The sequence below is a fragment of the Capsicum annuum genome, chromosome 6 (genome assembly GCF_002878395.1).
Source record: "Capsicum annuum cultivar UCD-10X-F1 chromosome 6, UCD10Xv1.1, whole genome shotgun sequence".
Classification (NCBI taxonomy): Eukaryota; Viridiplantae; Streptophyta; class Magnoliopsida; order Solanales; family Solanaceae; genus Capsicum; species Capsicum annuum.
In genome coordinates, this window is record NC_061116.1 from 204,453,182 (window position 1) to 204,468,913 (window position 15,732).

Below are 15,732 nucleotides of genomic sequence, written 5' to 3' on the forward strand. Positions count from 1 at the left end.
GAAATAAGAAAAAGATAAACAATTACTTAGCATAAAAAATAATTATTTATTTAGTCGTATCAACTAAAATAAGAATTAAACTTGTGCACATTAACTTTTATAACATTTTTAGTATCGATACAAATTAGTTTATTATCACATATTAGTTATTATTCTGTTAAATTAATATCATAATGAAAATTTATTTATAATATTTTATAAACAAATAAGAAAAAAATTTATTTTTTATTGTATGGGACCAAGAAAGGGAAGAATCTAATATATCCTACTACTATAATATAAATTACTTTTACGTTGAAGCATGGTTGAAGTAATTCTTTCTTATAATCAAGAAATATCAAATCAAACATTTAGTGATGGGGTAAAATTGAATCATTTTCTCCTCAATAAATTAGGAAAGAAAAAATAAATTATTAAACTCGTAAACAAAACAAAAGTCGACGCAAACAGTTCAAAAAACTCCCGGCGATAAACCAGAAGTCTCCTCTCTCTCTATGTACTTTTTTCAGCAAAGAGAGAAAAACGGAGAAAAATTGTTTACGTTTTTTTCATAGCGGATATCCGACCCGACCCGAAACACCGATATTCAACATCGTCGTCGCTGACCTGCGTTTCGTTCGCCCGTCGCCGGCGAGATATGGCCGTTGCGCCGCCTCCGCCGTCGTGTTGTCCTGTTGTTTTCATCTCTTTCCATATTCGATCTATTAGCCCTACCTGAAGAGGAAAAAGGGAAGTTTATAATATTGTGATAATGGGATCGGGATCGGGTTCGGGGGGGGAAGGGAATGGTGGAGAAGTTGAAGAGATTTTTGAAGATAATATATTTTATGGTGGCGATGTTGGCGTCGTTATTGGTACTATCGGCGCCACTAATTGTGGCAATTGGGGATGTATTGGTACCAAGTGTGTTGATTTCGAGTTTTACATGCGTCAAATGTTATAGTTTTAAAGAGCATTTGCATAGATATGCATTCAAAAGCTCCTTGACCGATATTCCTCTCGTTTCTGTCATCAGATCTCTTATCATCACATGTATGTCATTGTTTTTTCGGTTTCGTTTTCATTTTTTCAACAATGTATTATGTTTGTTGATGTCGAAGATTGTTTAGTGAACTGTTAACTCGTTTGATTAATGAATGTTTACTCGTTATAATTATAGCTGTTTCTTTGTGATTAAAGTTGAAATTTAGGTATTTGTGGATATACCTTAGAGCTTGATGTTGTATTCTGGCTTTGCACCTGTTGTCAATGTTGCTCGAACTCTTAAAAAATGTTGTAGTATTTCTTTGCATCCTATAAAAAGTGCATTGATCGGGCATATACTTATTGATGTTTTTGAAGAGTCCGAGCAATATAGCTCATAGTTTCTTGGAGTAACATCTTAAATATTGTTTTGGTTTCTAAACTCTTTTCATGATGTCCCTTAGAAGTTTTTGTTTTTCTTTTGTTATGGTAAACCTTAGCAACACCTCCCTCCGGCCAACATAGATGCCTAAGAGATCAATAGTGGCCTTTCCTGCTTTGCTCTATTAGTGACTCGCAGATTGAGGGCCCTTACAACTAGGCTATGTTCCCATTGCTATTGCTATGTTCAGATGTCTGAGTTAGATTTATCTTCTTGGCTTGAGCTTTTTCTTCCAAGGTCTAATAATTTGGAAAGGTTCACTCTTTTAACTAAAATGGGTTAGATGGGATGATTTGAATTTATAACTTTTTTTAACATTTAATGACCTCTTTCCGAGTCCGTTATCCGGTTAGTGTTTATTACAAGACTAATCCATTTTAGTTTCTGATGATAGGTGTTTATTCTTTGTGTGATGGCCCTGCTCTTTCACACGGACCGTACCTTGGAACGGTTACATTCTGTTCCATTGTTTCCATTGTTCTTCTTTCAATCAAAGCGTGTGTTTTCTCTGTCAATTCATATTTGGAGATTGAAGCTTCATCTTCTGTCTCAAGGCAAAGGCTTCATCTGAAAAAGTCATGGGGGATGCCTGTGTTGTTTCTTTCTTCGGTAGTCTTTGCTCTTGGACATACTGTAATTGCTTACAGAACAAGCTGTAGAGCAAGGAGGAAGCTTTTGTTTCACCGAGTTGACCCAGAAGCTGTAAGCTATTATATGCCCTCTGTTTAGTAACTTTGCCTCTTCTTGGACCTGCTTCCTTCAGCTGGAATCAATTCTGTAGTTTTCACAAAATGAGCATGCTCTTTTCCTAACCATGTTTTTAAATAAAGGTTATTTATCAATTTACTATTTAAGTGCATTTTATTTCCTAAGAAATTTAGATTATATAGATTATTTTGCTTTCTAGATTTATTAATGGCCTTTTTAGAAAGAAGGTACAGTTATCTGAAGCCTATAAGTTTTTGAGAATTGGTTTCCTCTACAACTACAGGTCCTTCCTTGCAAAGTTGTTTTCTCTGCATACAATAAGGTACCACGATCTCCAATTCCGACTGGTAAAACAAGAACTGAAAGTGATATGCGGAGAAAACTTGCAGGATCGGCTCATGATGAGGGCGAAGTCCCTGCTATATTGCTTGCTGATGTTGATAGTTCATTCATTTCTTGCCTTGGGCTCTCTCTTCATTACAAACTTTGCTTGCCTGGCTCACCTTACCGTTCTTTGTCTTCCACGCCTTCTTCTGCTAACCCACTACATGTTTTGTTGAAAAGTGATTATCGTATTCGGAGGAGCCACAGTAGTCAATTTCACACCCACACTCTCTCTATGCCTCTTTTAGACGTGTCTCCAACTTCCCCAGCTCTTTCTGAAGGAATCCCTAGTTTCAGCCTAGATGAAATTGCTGATGAAAATGATGTTGGTAAGGTAGGATGTTCGTTCCCGGTACGAGATGTTGAAGGGAATAATCAGTTTGGAATTGTTCTAGTGCATGGTTTTGGAGGTGGGGTTTTCTCTTGGAGACTGGTGATGGATGAGTTATCCCAGCAGGTGGGTTGTGCAGTCACAGCCTTTGACAGGCCAGGATGGGGATTGACATCTAGGCCACGTCAGAGAGATTGGGAGGAGAATCAATTGCCTAATCCCTACAAGATTGATAGTCAGGTATTCTCATGCTTTTGGTTCTTTCTAATGAAATTTGTTGTAAAATTAGCATGACTACCAAACAATAGAGATGACAACAATTAATTAAATGAAAAAGAAGTGAGAATATCAAGTATCAAGAGCCAGAAAGTGAGGAAATTTCTGGGTTTTCTTGATTTGTGGGAACGTTAATTTTCAATATTTTAGGCCTTTTGTAAACTGTCCTATTTTTCACTTTTCAGGTTGACCTGCTTCTCTCGTTTTGTTCGGATATGGGTTTTACTTCAGTCGTACTTGTTGGTCATGATGATGGTGGATTGCTTGCACTGAAGGCTGCACAAAGAGTTCAGTCATCCACCAATTCGATTAATGTGAGTTGACTTTTTTTAGGATCAGTCAACAAATATGATTAATGTGAATCAACTTTTTTTTCTTTTGCTAAGTCAATTAATGTGAATGACTTGCGAGTTGTGACGGTGCTTTCTTCCTGGCAAGTACCTTTTTGTGCCTTGTTGTTATCAGAACTGCATGAACTGAAAACTTGATGAAGCCATGATTAATAAATAAGAAAAGTTTCCGGTGGAGGCAAAAGACACTAGGTGATTTCTTCACATCTACCTACGCCTTGCCCGGTGCCTGTGCTGGTGGGAGGTAACAAGTACACAAAGCAATAGTCAAGGTGTGTGGAAGGTGCCAGGACACCACCGTCATTAAAATATAAATAAGAAAATGTCACTGCCCCCAATTTTGTGCTAGAGTAATTTCAGTTCCCATAGTGAGTTTCTTTCCTATATATTGGGCTAATTTTATTTGAAGAAAAGTGGTAAGCACTTTAGGATCAGTTTTAACTTCAAGCTGCCGGTAAATGATGTACACCTCTTTTGCGTATGTTCCTGAGTAATATTAATCTTCTTGATTGTCTTTTGCTGTTAGGTCCATATTAAGGGGATTGTATTATTGGATGTTAGCTTGTCTAGAGAACTGGTTCCAGCATTTGCAAGGATATTATTGCGTACTTCTCTCGGAAAAAAGCACTTGGTGCGTCCACTGTTGCGAACAGAAATTACTCAAGTTGTTAATAGACGCGCATGGTATGATGCCACCAAGTTGACAACTGATGTTCTGAGCCTATATAAGGTATAGTATGTGTACTTTCTGTTTGTTTATTTATACTAGGTAATGACTGCTCTTCTGAATTGAAACTGATACTGATTAGAATAAATTTAATGTGCTCTGTAGATATTCTCCAGTTGAACATTTTGAATTTTATACCTGTGAAGTGAACCTGATTTTGTTTATGTTAGCATATGTTTTTACCAGGATTAACTAAACAGAACAAATGCTAGAAATTAAAGAATTTAAGTAAATACTTCCTTAAATTTTCTAATTTAAGGAGAAAGCCTGAAGATTTGATTTGGTGGTGCTAAGAAAAAGAAGAATGGAGTTCAAAATGCTCTCTAAAAGTCTTATCTGTCATATTCAAAGAATTTTGTTAAATTGCAAATGCTGTGACGCCATTATAAGATGTACACAAGGTACGGACTTCTTTTCTGTGCTCAGATGAATCTTTTTCGGGGCAAAACTTATAAGTAAACGGAGAAGACTGTGAAAGTTAAGAGTGACCCGCGGCTTGGGTAGAGTCTGTAAAGTATGAACGTATGCTTACTTCACTGGATCATTTAATATTGTACCTAGAGTTGAAATATGATAAATGAGAAGATTGTTGGTGTTTGGGACACCTTTAGTTTGGTCGATATGCAGGACAAATATATCTACGTGCTTTCTTACTTTGAGTACTTGATGTCAAGTTGTTTGGTCTTACATTTTCATAGATTATGATATGATCATTGATCTTTTATTACTACTTTGATTTGCTTCACTTGCGCCGAGTATCTTTCGGAAATTGCTTCCCTACCTCCAAGAGGTAGTGTTAAGGTCTGCACACACTCTACCCTCCCCGGACCTCACTTTGTGGGATTTCACTGGGTAGGGACGGGAACAGTCTTCGGGCTTTACCTATTAACAGACACATCCAGTTAAGGCTACCCACTTCAGTGTATCTTACCCAATTTTTACCCCTGTATGTGGGAATACACTGGGTATGTTGTTGTCGTTGTTGTATTGTTATTGTATTATATGATCATGATATCGTCCTTTCTGCTTGTGCGTAATCAGGCCCCATTATTTGTAGAAGGATGGGATGAAGCACTCCATGAGATAGGAAAACATTCATGCGAGACAGTTCTCTCACAAGAAAATGTGGCACAACTTCTAAAAACAGTTGAAAGTTTACCAGTTCTGGTGGTCGGAGGAGCTGAAGATGCACTTGTTCCTATTAAATCTGTTCAAGCGATGGCATCAAAACTTGTAAATTCTGTAAGTTCTCCCTCTCTCTCATCAAATTTGATATTTGTAGCAGTATATTGTATATCATGGTCTAGCTTTTTACGAGATAGAGTTTGGAAGGTTATTTCTACTTAATTTTTCTGTTTCTATGTCTTATGGTTTTGCATGTGTTTTCCTTGATTTTAAAAAGAATGTGTTTTCCTTAACCTCGTATCACCTGTTTAGGTGTTTTGTGCAACATGTTATTTCTGATGGGAAAGCCTTAAGTTGTGCGGACTCTTCACTTTTGATACTGCACCCGTGTTTGGTTCTCCTAAAATACACTACTTTTGGAGAATCCGACACGCACCCATTGACATTTTTGAAGAGTCCAAGCAACAAAAACTGTTAAGAGTTAATTTTAAAAGCTGAAGTTCTTTTCCTCTAGGATTTTTGGTTCATTATAATTTAATCAATTTGATGACGTGCTGTACCATGTGGTTTGAAACATGCTCTGTTCAACAGTTATTTGAGTTGATCATTCTTGGTGATGAAAGACCTGTTTCATTCCATGTGGTTATTCAAAAATGATTTTCTTGTCCTTGTGCTGTTTTGGATTGTTTTCTCAATAGAAGCCCAATTCTTTTGGATAGATCAGTGAGTGATCATCTTGATCCTAGTTAGTAATCATATCCCAATAATTGTATAGAGTTGAGTAATAAAAGCTTTCATTTATGACAATCTTGCCTCTTGACCTTTACGATGGGGTTTTGGAGTATATTCTTAAATATAAAAATTTCCCTCAACATCTAAAAAGAAAACTCTTTGGGAAAACATCATTACAACACTTCATACGAGGAAAATAAGAGAACAAGGACTGTTTTAGACTAAACCGAATAAACCATAAAAGCAAGAAGTACTGTTGCTTTAAGGCCAAACTACAACTATTGATGCGGATAGCAAAAAATAAGAAGAATTAAAGAATTTTGTGAATGCTTACATCATAATGATGGTTTTTGAGATTCCATTTTGTTAAAATTAAAGGCCATTCGTGTTCTACTGTTAAGATAAAAGATTGAAGACACAACTATGGGAAAAATATTTGGGAAAGAAAAAAGGTTTGGACGGGTGAGCTGCCGTAGCACAAGAAGACACATAAATTCTAGTTTGTGATTTTAGGAGTGTACTTGAAAAATCCATCATATAAAGAATCTATATTTACTAGGTTTACTCATGTAAACCCTGCTAAGCATCTCGAGTAAATTACAAGAAAAAAGAAACCACTTTTCTGATTTTCCAAACACAAATGACATATTGTTCAAAAATTGAAAAAGAATCATTTACCTATTCCAGCTTTATTGCTCGTTATGTTCACATTATGTCTCAAAAGCATATGTATAATATTGCAGCTCTGCCACATGTTGACTTGTGTAATAATAACTGTAAAATTTAATTTATTGGTGCTTTCCTCAATGAAATGATTATGTAGAAGCTAAATTGATTCCGTTCTACCCGTTTGACTCAAGGTGCTAGTTCTGGAACACATACATATTGCATTCCTGTGCTTTAATTGCAAAGTTTCAGCCTTATTCCTGCAAATCTGACAATGATTTCAACTTACAGAGACTTGTTGCCATATCCGGCTGTGGACATCTTCCACATGAGGAATGTCCGAAAGCATTGCTAGCAGCCATGACGCCATTCATCAATAGAATTTTAGTGGAATCACAACCGCAACATCAATAGGATGCTTAATGTCAAGTCACAAGTATTTATTCAACTGAGCTTTTTGCCCTTTCTTCACACATATCTTTTGTAATTTTTCTTTTCTGAATTACTCAAAAGGTAGAGGTCCAAGTTGTCCTCTTCTTTTGGTAGAGCTTTAATTGTGAATTTGCAGCTTGAGTGTTAGAACTTTCAGAGTGTATCTTCCTACCCTCCCTTCCTTCTTAATTCCGATGTGCAGATTCTTAAACTAGGTTTTGGTTTCTGTTATCGACCACATAAGAGTGGAGATAACATCTGTGTACAATTTCCTTTTTCTTCGGAACAGCATAGGCAGATTTCCTGCTAGAGTCTCTCTCCCTCGCCCGCTCTCGTTCTCTCTTATATGTGAAAATTCTCAGTAACAGTACAAGAACAATTAATTCTCCTTTCTGTTTGTCACGAAGGATGATGTATTTGGTTGTAAATAATAAACAAATATGAACAGCAGTAGCATTATTTAGCCTTTTGCTTGATTTTTCATGCACCTTCTTGAGAAAGTTGATACGATTCAGATATTATGATATAGTTTGCACAAGTATTATTTTGGAATAATGTTTTTCATTTTGCATGAGGGTTGATGTTTATATTTGAAAAATATCAGGCGTATTTGTAACTAATTCACTAGTACATTAAAATAGAATGACAAAAAGGAGAATTACAACTACAAATAGAGAGTTCGGAGTTCCTATATACTATTCAATTTTGTGAAATGTAAGAAAGAAGGATTTTTGTTTCGGAGCATGCATCTTTCAGAATATTAAAAAGTGGTCACAAGTTTTTTTTTTTTTGGGCTCCCACTTGGTCTCCGGTGTTTGGGATCTGCATTGGAGTCTAGACTAATTTGAATTGCGCGTTGCGGGTTAAAATTTACTATGACTCCACTATCTTGTTTTGTGGACATGTAAACTTATAATATAAGGGGTCGTTTGGTAGAGTGTATAAGAACAATGTAAAAATTAGTGTATTAATAATTCTTGCATTAATTATGTTTGTATTAATTATATTTGCATTTTTTTTATGTAGTGTATGATTTGATGTATTAAAAATAACATGAATTATGTACTTTTTAATATTTTTTTTTAATAAAAATATCCTTCAATAAATATGTTAGAAAGCCTGTAGAAAAAATTTTGAGGGGTAATTGTAACTTTAATCATTTATGCATTAAGAGAAATGCTTTATTTTTTGAACAATTTTAAAACTTCTTTGCCACTTCCTTGAATAGAATTCTTACGTGAAGAGATTTCAACATCAAATGGTCCACTTCCTTGAATAGAGGACCGTACGTAAATAAAAGAGAAATAATTTACTAAAAATTACACAAATACACCACTTATATTTTCAATAGTAGAAAAAACTCAACTCCCAAAATATATTACAAAAATCTCAATATATACACAGAATGCTATGTATATGTCGGCTATGTTATGTATATCAACAGGGAGAAAAAGTAAACTAACTAAAAAAGTGGGAGAGAGTGTAATTACCTCCAAAAGAATTGATATTTATGTTATTTATACAATAATTTATGTTTGATCAGTATTTTTTTTTAAGAAAAAAAAGAAAAGATAAATTAGAAAGGAAAAATTCCACAAAGAATGGTCCAGTCAAGAGTGTCTCTATCTTTTCCCGCCTTTTTCAATATATATAAGTCAAATACGTAAACTAGTGGAAGTAATTACTCCAATGTTTGAATATAATAGCCTTAATAAATTTCTTAGGTAAGTGAATTCATGGAATATTTATATGCCAAAATTTCTGTGTCTTGTTTTTCAATTTTGTTTGGCAACATAAAGCCGACTTCTGACTATCAAAGGTTGTGGTGAAGTGGTATAAGTACTCCCACGTTCTTACTCAGAGGTTTCTTGTTCGATTTCTAAATATGAAAAACCGGCTTTGGTAGAAAGGATTTTACCTTTAAAGTGAAATTTTTTAGGACAAATCTGAAGTAGCCGGGCCTCAAAAGAGAATGTCGAACTCTTAGTGGAAAATAAAAAAAAAGTGAAACGACGTAAATGCTTAGTCAAATAAATAATTAATAGGGATCCCTAATTAATAATAATAATAATACTTTGTATTGTAATTTGTAAGGAACGTTTTATCTTCACCTGCTAATCCTGCCTCTTCTGGTATATTGGAATTTAGATGTCCACTCGTTATAGTTTAAAATAAAATAGTACCACTAGTAAAGTTGGCTATTCTCTATATAATCCTTCCACATGAACAATCTCTTTGAAGTTTGAACATGCATTTTCTTTTACAAAATTTAAAATGTGTCTTTTTTTTTTTTTGCAAAATATAAATTTTTGGGTCAAGTCTTACATTTAAAATAAGCTGAAATTGCAATTTGGAATTAATGGTACTACTTTATGGAAAATTCAAAATTTGAAACTTTTTGTGGATTTCATATATAAATAATTATTTCAAATCAAAACTTGAAATAGGGTCCTAAATCGAGAACACTCCTTAATACCAAATAGAGTTTATAACTAATGTTGAAATTACTTTTAAAACGGCATAAACGCATGTACCCTGAAATTTCAAACACGTTTAGCCCAATGCGTTGTGCTAATTAATTCTTCACTTTGGATCGTTAATGTTATTAAAACTTGAACCTTTTTTCATTTTTCCACGTCTTTTGACAAGTCACATTGAGACTGCAAAACTTGCTGTTTTTTTTTTGTTTTTTTTTTTCCAAATGACAAATGCTATAATAGTCGTAGTGAAATTGCACACTTCGTTTTTTATTTTATTTTTGAATACTAGTGCATGTTGAATAGTACTCGTAAATATTTTCTACTAACTAACATACTCTTCAATATTCCTCCCACTCCCACTAGTATTTTTTGATTCATGAGAGATGATGAAGAGTGTTGTCACAGTTCCATTTAGAGGCATTACCGATGATTTTCGAGGGCGAGCAGCTTGCTACAAGCACGATTGGATTGCTGGACTTACGTCCGGAATATCGTATTACTAATATATATCCTTCGTCTAATTGTTAACATCTCGTTTTGGTTGACCTCCTCCTTCCGTTTTCAAATGTTATTTACAAATGACATTTTACATGTTTCATTTTTCTTATATAGGATATTGGCTCCAAGTACCTACATATTTTTTGCATCTGCTCTTCCAGTAATCGCCTTTGGCGAACAATTGAGCAGAGATACAGGTTACTTCTTTTGTAACATTGTGAACAACATTTAAGTACTGCATCACAAGAATTTAATTAACAAGTTACATCTTCATTAGATGGGAGCGTTAGCACTGTGGAAACTTTGGTCTCAACAGCTATATGTGGTATCATACACTCCATTTTCGGCGGGCAGCCTCTTCTAATATTAGGTGTTGCAGAACCTACTATTATTATGTACACTTACATGTACAAATTTGCTAAAGGGAGACAAGACTTGGGACAGAGACTTTACTTGGCTTGGGCAGGATGGTATGTTAGAATTATCTTGAGTTTTACATTTTCAGATTAAAGTATTTGCGGAGATGAATCATTTAACTAATAGTTATTATTTCAGAAGGTGACTTTCTGAGATAATAAGTTAATACGTAGTTGTTAGTTGAGGGACCATCTGAAAAACCTAACTCAGTATTTGTGTTGACATGAGAAATTACTTTCATACTGATTCTGTAGGATTTGTGTGTGGACGGCACTCTTATTGTTTCTTCTAGCAATGTTTAACGCGTGCTACATTATCAATCGATTTACAAGAATAGCTGGAGAGACATTTGGGATGCTCATTTCAGTGCTTTTTATTCAAGAGGCAATTAAGGTACCTGCAAGCAGAAGTTGCTTCTTAGAAATTCAGCTTTCGGTAATATCTGATCGACACTAGTATATGAACTATGAAGTTGGGTATTAAAATTAGCTCATGAAAATATAATAACCCGTCCAACTCCTTCATATGCGAACGGAATGGTCTGCGCATGCATTCAGGACTTTTACATGATTGCTCAACTTTGATCAAAATAGATTTTGGGTGAATTATGACCCCAAACCATTTACAGATTTAACTCGTTCAAATTTAGTCCAACCTGCTTATGTGACACCCTTTACTACTTAACTTGAGGCAGAACTTTTGATTTGATTTTGTAGGGGTTAGTGAGTGAATTCAAAGTTCCCAAAGCTGAGGACCCAAGTTTAGAGAAATATCAATTCCAGTGGCTCTATACAAACGGGTTACTTGGAGTCATTTTTTCCTTTGGCCTTCTATACACATCATTGAAAAGCAGAAAAGCAAGGTCATGGTGGTATGGAACTGGTATGTCATGCAAACATTTAATCACTAATATGGTCATTTTTACAGTATTTCTTACACTATCGATGCATGTAACATAAATCTTCTCATGAAGTTGCATATATGTATGTAGTGTCTATTGACTAACTAATTTTACGTTATTTTCTCGTTGAATCAGGCTGGTTCAGAAGCTTTGTTGCGGATTATGGAGTTCCTTTAATGGTTCTTGTGTGGTCGGCACTCTCATATGGCGTGCCAAGCAAAGTGCCGTCTGGAGTTCCCAGAAGGCTCTTTAGTCCCCTCCCTTGGGAATCTGCATCTCTACATCACTGGACTGTAATCAAGGTGCTTTGATTGTGAACGGATTGATCGATTAATTTTCTGTTGGTTATTGAAAAATCTTGAAATTCATGGAATCAGATGTTTATGTCAGCATACAATGCATCTTGTTTGTCTGGACCTTGCATGAACGCAGACAGGGGCGGAGCCAGCCTCCGAACCCCTTCGACGGAAAAATATACTATTTATATATGGTTAAAATTATTGTTTATGTGGTTATAGTAGGTGTTGAACCCCGTTCGACTAAGTTTTCTTTGAATATTGAACCCCCTTAGTTGAAATCTTGGCTCCGCCTCTGATTACGCAGGATGATTTGTGCATCGATCTGCACTTTTGTACTGTAAAAACTTGAAACGAACACATGATATATCAATTGCAGGATATGGGAAAGGTTCCTCCAACATACATCTTTGCTGCCTTAATTCCAGCTGTAATGATAGCTGGACTTTATTTCTTTGATCATACTGTTGCTTCACAAATGGCACAACAAAAGGAATTCAATCTTAAGAATCCTTCTGCTTATCATCATGACATCTTGCTCTTGGGATTTATGGTATCTAGCTATTCATCTATAGCTGATTTCTTCTATAGTTTTTCATTTTCCATCACTCGTGTATTAACCGAAGACTATCTAATTACATGAATGGTATTTGCTTAGACTTTGCTTTGTGGCTTAATTGGAGTGCCTCCTTCAAATGGTGTCCTGCCACAGTCTCCTATGCATACAAAGAGTTTGGCTGTTCTCAAGAGACAGGTAATTACTAATTAGCATATACTGGAGACGTATGATAGTGATTGTGTTGATGCTACTCTTTTGAAACCGATGAACTCTATGCAATGTGAACCATCTGATGAACTTTATGCAATGTGAACCAGCTGATTCGGGGGAAGATGGTCAAAAGTGCCAAGGAGAGTATAAAGCGAAAGGCTACCAATTCTGAAATCTATGGCAATATGCAAGCAGTTTTCATAAAGATCGATAGTTCTCCTGATGTAAGTTTCTGCCTCTTCTCATTGCCTATATCTTGGCAATTGACATTACTCTTAATTTGCAAAAGATTCTTCATAATCCTTTTTAAGCTTATTTATTCAAAAGATTACCGTTCTTTAATTATTAAATGACGGTTGTAGTCCACAGTAGTGCACATTTTAGTTCATACAGGTAAATATTGAGCTTTGTAAATGAACACTTCGTATCCTATTGCAGACCACAGTAGCTAAAGAGTTGGAACATCTAAAAGAGGCAGTAATGAGAAGTACCGAAAACAAAAATGGAGATAAAGCGGAGGTCACATTTGATCCTGAGAAACACATAGATGTTTACTTGCCTGTCCGAGTCAATGAACAAAGAGTGAGCAATCTATTACAGTCGCTTCTTGTAGCAGCATCAGTTTGTGCTATGCCAGTGATAAAGAAGATACCAACATCAGTTCTTTGGGGGTATTTCGCCTATATGGCTATTGACAGCCTGCCAGGAAATCAACTCTGGGAAAGAATATTGCTTCTCGTCATCACCCCTGGGAGGAGGTTTAAGTAAGTACACTTGGTAATTCACCAATATTTCAAGTTCTTTCTTTTACTAGCAAGTAAAAGCTAACTTTCTAATGCCAGACATACATGAATAAGGATTTAAGTTATATACATTAACAGTAGGAAGAATATTTACAGTTTAACTACCTATGGCAAGTTCTCATTCTGTTTTCTTGGGTAGTATATCAGAGTTGATATGAAAAGTTGCCCACAGAACATAAATTAAACTCTTTAAGTAAATATGAGCATTGGCGAATCCAGTTCCTTCTTTAACTGACTTTAGCGACCATGTTGACAGGGTCATTGAAGGGGTGCATGCATCTTTTGTGGAGTCGGTCCCATTCAGATACATTGCAAGTTTCACAATTTTCCAATTTGTGTACTTACTGTTGTGCTTTGGAGTCACTTGGATCCCGATAGCTGGCATCCTCTTCCCTTTACCATTTTTTCTCCTCTTAAGCATACGACAACATTTACTCCCCAAGCTATTCCAGCCTCATCATTTGAGAGAGCTAGATGCAGCTGAGTATGAGGAAATTGTTGGTGACCCTCAACGTCTACACAGCTTCTCTTCTAAGGTACCCCAAAAGTTAAATGTCCACTCAATTCTTGATTTTGTGTTCCAAGTATATCAACTTATTATATCATCAACTATCAAATACTTGTTTCTATAAGGAAATGGAAGCACCTCATAATGGAACGGAGGAAGGTGAAGTAGACATCTGTGGTGCTGAGATATTAGATGAACTTACAACCAGCAGGGGGGAATTCAAGGTCAGGAGCAAGAGCTTTACCGAGGATAAACTTCCACAGGTATCTTTAGAACCAGCTCCTTCAACAGAGTTTTAGTTTGTATTCTAAATAATAGTGCATAGAGTTGATGAGAATTCAGAAAACACCTATGCAACAAATTGCAATTTGCAAAAATCTTCCTGGAGAGTTCAAAGTAGCGCAGTTTGACATTCTACATTTCAGGTTCATGCAACTACAGAGACAGAATTTGAGTAGTTGATCAGCTTGGACTCAACGAGACCTATTTCCACGAGGTAGGGGTAAGGTACGTACACTTTGGTTGGGGAATGGACTGGTGGTTTGCTTATATAAACTTGGATAATTCTCCACTCAATAGTTAGCTTTCGGGGTTGAGTTAGACTCGGGTGTCACATTCTTTTTAAATGGAAATGAAGGTACACATAATATGTTGAACCAAGAAGGTTCTTTCATTTGATTATTCGAAATTTTTGTATAAGTACATGCAAAATGCAACATATATAATGTAACATTACATCATTTCAACTCTTCTATGACATGAAAAAAAAAAAGAAAATAACAACAGATCAACTATAGCACGTATTACAAGGAATAACATCTCTGCATTCCGTCGTGCATAAAACTTAAAACTCAATCAATAAATATAAGACTTAATTAATTAAAAGGACCTATGGAAGGCGGGGATTGCGAACTCCTACCAATCTCACATCATCGACCACAGGACCACACAACGAACCCGAATTATCACTCTTCATATGATAATAAGTGCTCAAGAACCTCAGTCTCGTACGCGTAGAAATTGCAGTGAACCTAAGCCTAGCCCTCTTGAATCCACCTTTGCCTTTAGATTCATAAGGGAATTGCTTAGTAATTTTCCCAGCAAATGCCTCAACAAGCATGGAACCTTCACAAGAATTGCTAGCATCTCCGATTGAGAAAAGTAAATCATATATTTTTCCTGGTCTTGTCCTCACTACTTGTGCTATGGCACTCTCTCTTCCTGCCACGAGCTCGACGGCTCGTCTGCCCTCCGGCACGTGGAAGTGTTCAGCGTCGATGTATTTTACTGCCTTGAGAGATTCGATCATCCATCCAAGTAATGGAGAATGATCATCTTCAATGTTGGGAGGTATTAGAACCCCCCATGTTGTGTTAGGGAAAATGTATGGACCCTCCTCAAAGTTACCATTCTTCAACATGTTGCCTGCATTCACTAATTTATGGTAGTAAGCATTTTATCAACATCGTGATCATTTGATAAATCCTAGTGAAAGGATAATTTCCATCCTGTTTTATTAGACCTATGGTGTATAATTGGTACGAAGAAGAATGTTTTCCCAGAGTCGAAAAATATGTAACTGGCTTTTTTATTTAAGTTCTAGTGCTTGGTAAATAAACAGAAATGAAGGGACAAATATGGCAAAATTGAAAAATATTTTTCAAAATACATTGTTTTCCATACAAAGATACCTCTAATCCATTTTCGTTGCCATATTTATTTTTTTGCATGATTATTCTTAAAAAAAAAAAATAATCTCTCCATCTCAATTTATATGATACTGTTTAATCGAACAGACCGTATGAAATAAGGAAAAGTATTTTGTTATGTTCATCAAATTATCTTTTTTTAAAATCACTTTAATATCATTTTTAGAGGAACAAAAATTAAATGGTGCCAATAGAGGGAATAACTAAATAGGTAA

General features: G+C 35.6%; 3 protein-coding genes across 4 annotated transcripts in view; 2 read left to right on the forward strand and 1 right to left on the reverse strand.

Moving 5' to 3' along the window:
• Positions 1–300: 300 nt before the first annotated feature.
• On the forward strand, positions 301–7,619 carry LOC107876137. The gene is made up of 7 exons (XM_016723153.2): positions 301–1,032; positions 1,800–2,107; positions 2,397–3,068; positions 3,290–3,418; positions 3,981–4,184; positions 5,223–5,423; positions 6,996–7,619. Exons 1-7 carry the CDS (start codon positions 786–788, stop codon positions 7,116–7,118), a joined length of 1,884 nt encoding a protein of 627 aa, XP_016578639.2. The 5' UTR covers positions 301–785; the 3' UTR covers positions 7,119–7,619.
• A 1,109-nt stretch (positions 7,620–8,728) lies between these two features.
• On the forward strand, positions 8,729–14,548 carry LOC107876135 (boron transporter 4-like). Of its 2 annotated transcripts, XM_047413784.1 has the most exons (14): positions 8,729–10,109; positions 10,229–10,311; positions 10,392–10,439; positions 10,539–10,584; positions 10,786–10,924; positions 11,248–11,413; positions 11,568–11,734; positions 12,108–12,281; positions 12,387–12,482; positions 12,605–12,721; positions 12,936–13,261; positions 13,557–13,836; positions 13,934–14,071; positions 14,234–14,548. In XM_047413784.1, exons 1-14 carry the CDS (start codon positions 10,000–10,002, stop codon positions 14,264–14,266), a joined length of 1,923 nt encoding a protein of 640 aa, XP_047269740.1. In that variant the 5' UTR covers positions 8,729–9,999; the 3' UTR covers positions 14,267–14,548. The 2 variants fall into 2 exon arrangements, with proteins under 2 accessions (XP_047269740.1, XP_016578635.2); XM_016723149.2 differs by having other exon boundaries at positions 9,317–10,109; positions 10,392–10,584.
• The window catches only part of LOC107876136, a gene marked incomplete in the record, with an annotated part of 2,717 nt that continues 1,431 nt past the window's right edge, over positions 14,447–15,732 (reverse strand). The window contains 1 exon segment of the mRNA XM_047413785.1: positions 14,447–15,235. Within this exon segment, the coding sequence (XP_047269741.1) occupies positions 14,698–15,235 (538 nt within the window).

Excerpts from the sequence above, each read along its gene's own strand:
- LOC107876137 (XM_016723153.2), top strand. The coding sequence starts at position 786 with ATGGTGGAGAAGTTGAAGAGATTTTTGAAGATAATATATTTTATGGTG. Across the intron at positions 4,185-5,222 it reads ATGTTCTGAGCCTATATAAG|GCCCCATTATTTGTAGAAGG; the intron begins GTATAGTATGTG and ends GTGCGTAATCAG. Across the intron at positions 5,424-6,995 it reads CATCAAAACTTGTAAATTCT|AGACTTGTTGCCATATCCGG; the intron begins GTAAGTTCTCCC and ends TTCAACTTACAG.
- LOC107876135 (XM_016723149.2), top strand. The coding sequence starts at position 10,000 with ATGATGAAGAGTGTTGTCACAGTTCCATTTAGAGGCATTACCGATGAT. Across the intron at positions 10,312-10,391 it reads ACAATTGAGCAGAGATACAG|ATGGGAGCGTTAGCACTGTG; the intron begins GTTACTTCTTTT and ends CATCTTCATTAG. Across the intron at positions 12,282-12,386 it reads TCTTGCTCTTGGGATTTATG|ACTTTGCTTTGTGGCTTAAT; the intron begins GTATCTAGCTAT and ends GTATTTGCTTAG.